Source organism: Xenopus laevis, chromosome 1S, assembly GCF_017654675.1.
Source record: "Xenopus laevis strain J_2021 chromosome 1S, Xenopus_laevis_v10.1, whole genome shotgun sequence".
Classification (NCBI taxonomy): Eukaryota; Metazoa; Chordata; class Amphibia; order Anura; family Pipidae; genus Xenopus; species Xenopus laevis.
In genome coordinates, this window is record NC_054372.1 from 109,670,509 (window position 1) to 109,682,667 (window position 12,159).

The 12,159-nt window shown below is 39.1% G+C and overlaps 1 protein-coding gene across 1 annotated transcript in view; it reads left to right on the forward strand.

The window, feature by feature from the left end:
* Positions 1-236: 236 nt before the first annotated feature.
* Positions 237-12,159, forward strand: part of slc44a1.S (solute carrier family 44 (choline transporter), member 1 S homeolog) — a 60,421-nt gene continuing 48,498 nt past the window's right edge. Inside the window, exon 1 of the mRNA XM_018243763.2 lies at positions 237-784. Coding sequence (XP_018099252.1) covers positions 761-784 — 24 coding nt within the window. The 5' untranslated portion in view covers positions 237-760. The remainder of the gene's footprint in view (positions 785-12,159) is intronic.

Consider the following 12,159-nt stretch of genomic DNA (forward strand, 5'->3'; position numbering starts at 1 on the left):
ATTGACAATTCAAGCTGGCCTCACATACCACTTCAAATTTGAAGTAATGTAGATCCATTATTGAGTGCACAGCCACATCTAATAAAATATTTCAGTTACAAAGTGTATCAGCATATCACTGTCTGCATCATATAAAAGTTAATCTAAATTCAAAATACCCCATTCATGAAGAGGGCATGTCCAATAGGAGTGTGTTTTACACATTAAATATATTTTCTGGGAATGAGAACAGATAATAATGGGGACACAGCATAATTTTAGAGTTTTAAGGAAAAGGTAGAGTTTTGCAAAGCTCAGTGAGCAGACAGACACAAGCTGAGATGGTTTGATCAGCCTGGTAGCAGAGAGGCAGGGGGTGGTGCTTTGGCTGCTATTGCAGAGTTCTGATTGTCACTCACAGTTACGAGGACTTCCTAGGAAAGAATGGAAGGATACACCCAGTCTGCATTTCAGCCTAGACACCAAGCAGAAAAGATCTCTCTGTAGCCCTTATATTATTAACATTTTTAAAAGGCCAAACGCAATTAAAAAAATTTTTTTTCTGGGGCACTAACCATTTTAAGGAAGAGGTCATATCATACTAGCAGATGAGGATGACACAATATGTCTCCTTTTAGCAAATGTAGTTTTCTTTTCCCCCTTTTTTATATATTACCCCCTCCACCACGTGGGAATCTGCCAGTCTCAACTGAAAAAAGAGAAAACTCTCCAGAATAAAAAGAACTGATAACCTACAAAAGGAAGCAACCATCCTCTCAGTATGGGATGCTGTGGGAGCACACAGGTAAAGCAGCTTATGGATATTTCATCTACCCCCAACCCTGTTTTACACAACCACTTAGGAGTAGTGAATTGAGTATAAAATTGTCAAACTAAGTTTATTGAATTTATCTACCCTTACTCGTTATTGATCTTGATTAGTTGTTATGGCTCAAAGGTGTTAATGTTGTATTCCTACACTGGGAACTATGGCAGGTGCTAAATATAATTGCATGGCAATTATTGTCACTAAGATTAATAATTTGGAAAGCCCCATTTATACAGTCCATATAATTTATGTGGTTACGAATGTTCCTGATATGTCTGAATTTTGTCTAGGCTAAAAGGTTCATTCTGCTACTGATAATAATCTGATAATGAAATTATTTGTTATAACATAAAAGCAACACAAAATAAATAAATAGAAGGATGTGTCTGTTTATTTTTGCTTATTTGCCTGCATGTTTATAAATTCTAGCCATCCAGATTTGAAATGTTCTGCTTATCCTCATGTGAACCTTCCACAGTGCCGTGACAATAAGTGCTGCCTTTTTTTTTTCTTTTATAACAAGTCTTTTTATTCAGGCATTCTCCAGGTCTGTTTGAATTTGGTGGGCACTGCTAAAGTAGAAATCAGAAAGGTTTGTGTGCTTGTGTGTTACATTTCGCCTACACACAAAGTATTTTGTTTATTGATTGCAGCTGTGATTTTTCATTGTACATCCATTTATCTGTAACAGTGAAGCTTTTTCTACAAAATGCATATAGAATGGTTGATAAATGTGAGTCACATATAGTGGATAATAGTCTGTGTGATTAGCTGTATGGTCACTTATCACAGAGATCCAGGTCACTCAGAAATTAATGTGAGCTGCTTTAGTATTTAGGGCTGCCTATAAATTAGTCAGTACTGACACCTGCATTTAATTATTTGAAATTTGCATGTATTGTACAGTTTTTCAAGCTAAATAGGATAGTAAATCTGTTTGCAGCACTGCGGTTTTCAGATTTTCAGGCTGATTATCAGCTTACATCTTTAACTCACAGTATACTGTACATGCTATGGGTCAGGGCACACGCTCAGATTCGGGGGGTTAGTCACCCGGCGACAAATCTCCTCTTCTTCAGGGCAACTTATCTCCCTGAACTGTCTCTCGTCGGCGGGATGGCACTCAGAACGCTTTGTTTCCGAAGTCGTTAGTAGTTTCCTTGTGAGGCAAAAACAATTATCTCAGTAAGGCTGTAATTAACCAAAAGAGAATGGCAGATAATAGCTGCCTGCTAAAATATAGAGATCCTTGAGATCATGCTTTGGTGTCCCTTTGCTGTGGTGTCTATGAATTTGTGTTCAACATGGAACTGTAGCTAAACATAGCTTCTAGATAAATACCTGTATGTGCGCCAGAACGGTAAAAATAAAACAAAATGTATTTCTCTTTATCTGTGCAGAAGGATGCTTGTGGTTGCAATAGAAAACATGCCCCTGTGTGTGCTTTCCTGCAGTATGGATGGACCCCAAACTATGTGTAAATGAATCCCCTTATTCTGTTTAATGGTAAATACAAGCCAAGGAGAACTTATCATGTTATTTAAAAAGTACAAAAGGAGTTCAAAATAGCTCTCACAAAACTGCTGTTATTAAAGTATAATGAAACACGAATTGATTGTTATTAAAGTATAATGAAACACTAATTGACTGGAGGGTGGGGTGTCAGTATGTTACGCACCTTCCATTAAACTGTATTGACAATTCCCCCCCCCCCGCCAAAGCTGGTGCTCCTTTTAGAAAAAATAAGGCAGCACACAACTGCTATTTCTAACATTTGCCAGGCATCCCTAGGGCAAACATAAGGTGGCAATAAACTATAAGATCCGCTCGTTTGGAGAGATTGCCAAAATAGCATATCTTTGCCCAATATGCCCGCGGCAAGGCAATATCAGGTTTGGCCTTAGGGCTGAACGATCGGATTACAATGAAGAGACTGGATGCCGACAGGATGAGGATCGCATCAACAAGCCAATGCGATCCTCGATCTCCAGAAAAATCAAACCTCCCTGATCGATATCTTTGCCAGACTCGTAGGAAGCCTCCATACACTGGCAAATAAGATGCCGAATCGGTCTAAAGGACTGATATTGCAGCTTTAATCTGCCAGTGTATGGCCACCTTTAGACTTGCACATGTGCAGTAGAGTAAAATGTAAACATTTAACTCTACTCTGTATGTGTCAGTCTAAGGGGATCATCTAAGAAACCCAGGGTTCACATGAGCCCACCCCTTAAAGGAGAAGGAAAGGTTAAAACTAAGTAAGCCTTATCAGAAAGGTCCATCTAAATATACAAGTAAACCCCCAAAGTAATGCTGCTCTGAGTCCTCTGTCAAGAGAAACACAGCATTTCTGTCCTTCTATTGTGTACTCATGGGCTTCTGTATCAGACTTCCTGCCTTCAGCTTAAACCTCATTGCCCTGGGCAAGAGCATGCTCAGTTTGCTCCTCTCCCCCCACCCCTCCCTTCTCTACTGTAATCTGAGCCCAGAGCAGGGAGAGACTCAGGCAGGAAGTGATGTCACACCACATTAATACTGCAGCTCCTATTCTAAACAAACAGAGAGTTTCTAGAGCTTTTTATTCAGGTATGGTAAAATATTTTACAGAATAAATATAGCATTCTAGCTTGCACTATTGCAGCTAATCTATTGGCAATAAAATGCCTCCGTAGCTTTCCTTCTCCTTTAATGCTCAGTTACACAGCACTTGGGCCCCTGGGGTTGCTACTCCCTGTACTGAGCACCGGTTCAAAAATGATGTGCTTACTGCAGTATTAGGAGGTGCAGCGGAAAGGACAGGGCCCTAATCATTGGTGTAACAATGTGCCAGGACACCGCAAAAAAAAAAAAATTGGACAACACCCTGGCCAGGTAGGTAAGATTGAGGCTGATGGTCTACTTCCTCTTTCATTACACCACTGGCCCCAGTGTGTGCTTACTGCTTCTCCCTCTCTTGCACCACAGAATGACATGCTAGATAGGTAGTGGAAGAGCACCACCTACAACCATCCCCTCGCCCCCTCCCCACTAATAAGAAACAAAGTGCAAAGACCTGAGTCTATTTGCACACTGTACCTCGCAGGATGCTAAGTGCAAAACGACTGATTAAAGGCATTGTTTTGCACTTTGCAGACTGTGTTATACATTAAATATGAGCCCTGTTGTCTGAAGAGGGATACCTGGGAAAAGTAAGATGGTGGTAATGTTATTTTCCCTCAAAAGTATGGCATAACTTAGCAAACCTGTTTTATATATAGCCCCAGGTGTGGATTTCTCAATAATTCATAAAATATGTTAGCTGTGTGAATGTATTTAGGAAGCAAATAGAACCAGAAAGATTTTACTTCTACCAGGTACCTTGATGATCAAATCTCAGGGTCTGTGTCAGTGACTTGACGAGCCTGACTTAATCCCTGCAATCTCTGGAAACAGACAGGGAGTGCTATAACATATATTTAATGTCACTGCATGTGAGATCATAGGGTCATTTCTGCAATCAGAAATGTTTCAGAGCACAGAGAACTGTGATCACCCCATGAATACAACACTGTATTTATGAGAGGTCTAAGGAGGCATACCTACTCCCACCCTCTAAGTTGCACGCCATTAAAAAGTGCAAGTTGGGAAGCAGCAGAGGATAAAGGCTGCAATGAGCACAGTACTTCTAGCCTTCCCTATGACAGACTGGAAGAAGCTGGTTTGCCCCTGCCAACCGTGCTTTGTTTGTTTGTTTATTAAGGCTTTGTAAGGTGCCACCATAATCCTGAGTAGAAGTGCTTCATGCATAAACACTAAGGGTGTACCTCTGCCTAAGGGGACTCTACCCCATGTCTTCAAATTGGAGTATTTATTTGAACTGTAATTGTTATTTTAATTATTTAATTTTTAGGTAGATTGTAATAAATACAACATAAACCAGGGATTCTTAACTTTTAGGTAAATTACCAATAATGTGCTTGCATCTATAAATTCATAACACCAATGCAGATGCACTCAGTCCTCAATATATTTTTTTGAGCCATATATAGTAGGCACCAGTAGTACCCTCGGCTAAGTAAAATTTTAGGTTGATTTATTTTCTGTCCTCACAAAATACTGGGTTGCATAGTCCTGCAATTCTGGTGAAAAAAATAAATAAACGCATCAGCAACATGTTTTGTTTTATCAGATAATTCCAAATTGGAACAGGAAACATTCAACCAGTTAAACCAATGTTAAGAATTTACTTGTCAACCAATAAAGGAGAGATATCTACATGAACTGATCATCCCAGTAGGACTGGATATCCTTAGCCTAGCATTTAGAAGATAGACCATCTAGAGATAGGGGGTCCCCCTACTATGATGTCACTACACCTCCTTTTCCCGCCCCTGGGGCTGTTAAATGGTTGTGGATTGTTTGTATCAAGCCCTTTGATAAAGGCTAAGAATGCTAGCCGAAACATTAGCTTTTTGCTCCAATAAACACCAGAATTTCTTGAAACCTGCAAAGAGAGGTGACCAAATTCATGTGGGAGCACACAGGTAAAGCATCTTATGGGGATTTTATCTAAGGGCTCTTACACATGGGCATTCTCCTATGTTGTGCTTTCTTCCATTCAGCTGCAGGGGAGAGCAGGAGGAGACGCACTCAATTATTGAGAAGGGGGCTGTACTCACACAGACGCATGTAAGCGCCAAACGCATGTGGGATGCAGCATGTTGCATTTCACTTCACCTGCGTTCGGCGCCTACAGCTGTCTGTGTTAGTACAGCCCCCTTCTCAATAATTGAGTGCGTCTACTCCTGCTCTCCCCTGCGGCTGAACAGAAGAAAGCGCAACGCAGGTGAGTGCAGGAAAAACTCCCGTATGTAAGAGCCCTAACCCTGTTTACTTGAGCCTGAATATAAATGAGATCTGCTTTATACCACTGCTTAGCACTTGTGGATAGGGAATAAATTAACCTAAAAGAAAGAAGATTTAATTGACCCACTCTTAGCCAATATTGATCTTGCTTACCTGAGTTTGTATTCCTGCGCTGGGCTATGGAAGCTGCTAAGTATAATTGTAAACCAGATCATTTTTCAAGTAATATTTGTTTGCAGTCATGGATGGTCCACCTAACTAGGTGTTTGCGAGTGATCAGATAGATTTGAATAGTGACAAGGATGTTCTCCAGTTTTTGTCTCTGATAATGGAACTGTTTGCCATAAGAGAAGGAAGTGCACAAAAAACTTTACTAGCACCATACCTCTATGTTTCTATTTTTTTTTCATTATTTGCTAGCATATGGTTATTCAGATTTTAAATGCCCTTCTTATCATCATATGAACCTTTGACAGTGCCTCAGCAATGAGTGTTGCACCAGGTCTGTTTGTATTTAATTAATTCTTACATGGAAATATGCAAGATGTGTGTTTAAGACTTTTATTATATGTAAATGTGCCTTGTTTACTGAGATAATTTGAGCCTCTATTTATTGGGCATTAATTTCTTTGGTATCTGTATTTCTGTATCTGGTATCTGTAAATTTGAATGAATGTCCTACTATACTTTTAAGTATCTTTTTTATTTTTTTAAAGGAGAACTAAACCCAAAAAATGAATAGACCTAAAAATGCCATGTTTTATATACTTATTGCACCAGCCTAAAGTTTCAGCTTCTCAATAGCAGCAATGATCCAGGACTTTAAACTTGTCACAGGGGTCACCATCTTGGAAAGTGTCTGCGACACTCACATGCTCAGTGGGCTCTGAGCAGCTGTTGAGAAGCTACTGTATGCTTAGGGGTTGTTGCAAATTATGAAGCAGAAAATGAGGTTAGTCTGTAATAAAAGCTGATGCTATGGGGCGGAATATTAAATGTTGATGCTAGTTGCACTGGCTTCTGTGCTGCCATGTAGTAATTATCTGTATTAATTACTAATCAGTCTTAAACTGTGACATTTATATTCTATGTGTGCTGTATATTTTGAGTTGGTCCCTAAGCTCACTAACTCACAGCAGCACAGAGCATGTGCAGTGAATCAGCAGAAAAGATGGGGAGCTACTGGGGCATCTTTGGAGGCACAGATCTTTCCTGCTAAAGGGCTGCGGTTGCCTTCAGCTGGTACAGAAGCCCAAAACAAAATCTACAACATTTATAGCCTACTTCTTTAGTTTAACTTTCCTTGTCCTTTAAGCAGTGTATGTAGAAAGCAGTTATATCATGTGTAAGCCACTGTGTGAGAGGTAACTATAGCCACCTTTTAGGTACTAACTTTCTCTGCACCAATAATCTTCTTGACCCTATGCAGTCTGGCTTTTAACCTGCACACTCCACTGAGACTGCCTAAGGGCTCTTACACACGGGCGTTTTTTGCTCCTGCACTCCCCTGTAGCTGAACTGAAGAAAGCGGAACGCAGGGGAGCACAGCAAAAACCGCCCATGTGTAAGATCTCTTATGTAGAGTTACAAATGATCTCCAGACTGCTAAGGCCAAAGGGTCTTATTCCATTTTTATTCTCCTGGACTTATCTTCTGCTTTTGATACTGTTAACCATTCTGTTCTAATGCAAGTTCTCTATTCATTTGGTATCCGTGATCAAGCTGTAGCCTGGTTCTATTCCTACCGTTCTGACCGCTCCTTCTCTGTTACTTTTGCAAATAAATCCTCTCCTCCTGTTCATCTTAATGTGGGGGTGTCTAAGGGTTCTGTACTTTGTCCTCTTTTGTTCCTCTTGTACACTCTGTCTTTAGGAGACCTTATATCTTCATTTGGCCTTAAATACCACCTGTATGCCGATAACATTCAGATATATTTAGACACCCCCTCACTAACCAAAGGCGTTCAAACCCAGATCGCAGACTGCTTAGTAGCTATCTCTTCTTGGATGGACCAACACCACCTCAAGCTCAATTCGGCCAAGACTGAACTTATGGTCTTTCCACCCAAACCAAGCCTTTCTGTTCCGTCACCATTACTATTGATGGCATGACCATTAACCCGGTTAACTCAGCAGACTGCTTGGGGTTCATCTTTGACCATTCACTCTCCTTCTCTAATCATATTACTAATACTGCCAAAACCTGTCTCCTCTTCCTCTGCAATATAGCCAAGATACACCCGTTTGTTTCACAAATCCATGCCCTTATCTTATCCCATTTAGACTATTGCAATCTCCTAGTAACTGGTCTTCCTGACTCCCATCTCTCTCCCCTCCAATCAATCTTTAACTCTGCTACCAGGATCCTTCTGGTACCTCCGTAAGGAATCCTCTCTCAATTTCTTCAAGAAAATAATAAAAAGAGTCTACCTTTTGGAGCACTAGAACATTAGCCTAGCCCTGTGCCTACTGACTATGCCTTACCGTTTGCACTTTTTTATCTCCAATTTGTGCCTGTATGTTACCCTCCCATCCACTTAGACTGTAAGCTCTACGGGGCAGGGACCTCCTTCCCACTGTGTCTTTTACCAAATAGCACTTAAGCTCTTTGTCCTGATATGAATTGTGTGTATATTTATTATGTGATTTGTCTTCCACTTATATACTTTTATCATACTTTTATGTACTGTACAGCTCTGCGGCTTCTTAACAGCGCTTTACAAATACAGCTATACATACCTTTTCATAGAGAATTTAATCTGGATCAGTGTTGTCCAACTTCTGTACCGATGGCCTACATTTTTATTGGTAAGATGGTGGAGGGCTGATAATGGAAACCAGTGTTGACCATGCCTTGTTTTTAAAACACACCCAATTTCAAACCACAACCATGTTATCGCAAGAACTTTAACGATCATGCTATGAAATATATAGCTATGAAAATAAATCTCAAAGTATCTTATTACAATGTACCATTTTTAATATGGTCAACTGTTAGGACAGCCATGAAGGACACAGTTTAGCACTGCAATGTATAGGGACCCAACTGAATAGTTTAGAAAATACATGTTAGCTATCTGATTTTTTTTCTCATGCAAATATTGAAATGTCTCAATGACCAAATATTAAACTGGTCCTACACATGCCAATAAAAGCTACTAACTTGGCCACTCCAGATGGAATGTGCAGCTTATTGGCCTGCTGTGCGGGGGCCTCCTGATGGCCTGCCAATATCTGACAAAAAAACAGCCAGATATCTATTGGGCAGGTTAGAAAATCTCTTTGGGAGAGGACCTCATCAGTGCAATGATATGTGGGTCTCTCCATACAAGGTCTATCTGATCATTGGCTCAGATGCAAAACAATTGAATTATCCTGCATTCATAATTACCCCTATAGTCTCTCTCTTAATTTTCATATATTCAGGATCACACTGATTTAAAGTTGTTAATGGTTTGGACCTAATTCTCTCTGACTTACAGTATTAGGATTTTAGTTGGGATACACTAAATTGGCTTTTAGGATTAACATGTATTTATAAAGCACCAACTTATTCCGCAACACTGTAGAATAGACTCTTTATATGCATGTATGTATATAAACATATGCATGTTGTTTGCCAATGTAATGACATTATTTCTGGTGTTTTATATGTATTCTATGTTAATTGAATATGCTCATACAGGCAATAATCATAAAACTCTGAAAGATAAGGTTTAACCAAACTCATTCTATTTAAAGAGCAACCTTTATCTTTGCAATTTCTTCCTGTCTATATTCTATTTACTGTTTAAAAATGCCAGGTGAAAAGGGTCAAACACTGGTACCTTAGAAATTATTAGCTAAAAGCTTTTTTCCAAGCTCTCTGAATTGATTCATTTCATTAGGTTAGGTTTGCACAGACGATTTGTGTCACCCAGTGACCTGGCAAGTCTGGCTCAGGCCCAGCAATCTCTGAAGACAGATGGAAAGGTTGTACAAAGCTAGACTTCAATGTTGATGCCAATGCAAGTGAGATCATCTGTTTTTTTTTCCCCATTGGAGCTTTGTTTAGTAAAATGTAATTGTATTGTTTAAAATTTGTCAGATCTGGCGTATAATATGTTTATAATGTCATTTATTCCTTGGGTACATTTAATCCAATTCACTATAATCTATGGCTCTGGATTGACTTGTCCCTAATTAAATCTGTTCACAAACCTTACACTGGCTTTGCAGGAAACTCTGAAGCATGTGGGTAATACCGTGAACCAGAGCACAGGCACACACAGGAACTGGTCTTGTAGAGAATAACATTAACACTGCTGCATATAACTGCACACTGCAGTTCAACTGCATCTGAGTTGTTTCATTTAAAATTCATTGTGGTAATGTACAGAACCAAAATTAGAAAATAGTTGTCTGTCCAAATATTTATGGACCTAACTGTACCTCATAGGCATACCTCCCAACATTTTGGAAATAAAAAGAGGGACAAACAACCTTTTTTGCTACTTGGTCCAAATATGTACAAACACTACCCCCACCAGACAACTAGAAATCTCCTACGTGTTTCGGCTTACCACTTGCTACATGTCTGAGGAGCTAGTGGGGAGGGACCCTTTAAGGTCATTGCGACTATAAGGAAACACCTGGGATAGCCCTGATAACCTTTTCCCTGACAGGCTGAGGTGGAATGATGGGGAGGGGTCCGGGGAAGGCTCGTATTGTACTTTATTCATTGTTAAGGACAAGGGAGCAAATTCTGTATGTTCTTGTTTGCTGGGGTGGTCAAAAAAATGTGTGCAGACCACCCCCTAACTTTTTGTCCTGCCCTACTACTGAGGGCATTGGCATGTTTCATTTTGATATTCTGTAATGTTTGTTTGGTGCAAATAAAGACATTTATTAAAAAAAAAAAAAAAGAGGGACAAAAAAATTTGCCGTGCCACATTTTTTTTGACCATGACCATTTTTGGGGCCACACCCCCTAATTTCCATGTTTGTTTTACAAAATTTGGCAGGCTCTGAAAGTTTGAACATATTTCTGTGTTTTTTCCCCCAGTTATTACAGTTTTGCTAATAATGGTGAATTGCCCTTTAAGCTGTGAGTCTAACTTCTCCCAAGAGACCTGTTATCTTATATTGTTACAACTACTTTTTTGCTTATCTTGAAATTGTTACAAAAGTCTTATCCAGATGGCTCTGTGGGTGGGGTTGTTTTCAGGTGACAAATTAGTCACTCACATTATTTTGGATGCGTAATATTTGCCCCCAGTTGCTGGCACATGCGCTCTGACAATCAGGTAAATCATCTTTATACTAATTATGATATAATTTATACTAAAAGAGAAACACTTGGGGGGGGGGTTATTTATTAAAGTTTGAATGGCAAAAATCTGAAATTTTAGTTTTTTTTTTTTTACTATAAAATCCAAATTTGTAGTGAAAATTTTTTTCAGGATTAATGCTACCCCCCAAGGATGGAAAAAGTCTGGATATGAAAATCCGGCATCTCAGACCTGCTGAAGTTGTTTATGTCAGTGGGAGTAGTCCCAAAAATATCCTAATCTGTGCTGGGTTTCGTGCAAAAATCTGAAGATTACATGGTTTTCGGGCAAACATCCCAAAAAATTGTACGATTCAAATTTTGAAATGATTTTTGCAAGGTTTTTTCCCGGACTGGAGATTTTCAGGAAAATGTATTGATAAATAAGGGGAAATAACCTGTGCGGATTTGGTCAGAGTATATTTCAGAAAACAATGAGATAAATTTGAACTTAATTAACCCCCTTGGAATACATTTCAGATCATTAGTACTTCTGAGCAGGAAAAAGGATGTAGTTTGCACCAAAGTTGGAATGTTAGTCTTTATAAAAGTTCTTTCCTGAAATCTTTTCTGTGTCAGTTATATCTCTGTGTACCTGTCAATGGATGTCTGATTCACAGCAGCCACACAACTTCAGTCTTCCATACATAAGAAGGGAAAGAGCATTACTTTATCTGTGAAATCTTTTCATAGTATCGTTACAGCTTTTACAAAGTCTTATTCTTTTTGCTAGTTGCTACAATTTATCATTTAAAGCACTAGGCTTACAAAACTGGGACACATTTATCTATTCCTTGCCAATCAAGATATCCGCTTCTTATTATTTCCCTCTCCCGAAACTTGAGGTTTGAGAAATATCTGTCGGTGGAAATTAGGCAATTCCCAGATTAATATATTACTACTTTTATTCAATGCTTTTCATGTTTTTTCTAGAGGTGTTAGCAGTTAGTGCTTCAGAAGGAAGTCTGGTTGCTGTTGAAATAATTTTAGCATCATACAGTTTTAATGCACTAAAACATCAACATTTTTGGTATCAGTCAGCTCCTTAACCATTTTTCCTGGTAAGGAATTAATTTCAGCTTTTACAAGATACCTCTAATAGATGCTAAATTGAGGTATAACAGTGGTTCTTGGCTTTTATTCACAACCTGCCATCTGTTTCTTGGCTTTTATTCACAACCTACTATCTCTTTAATCGT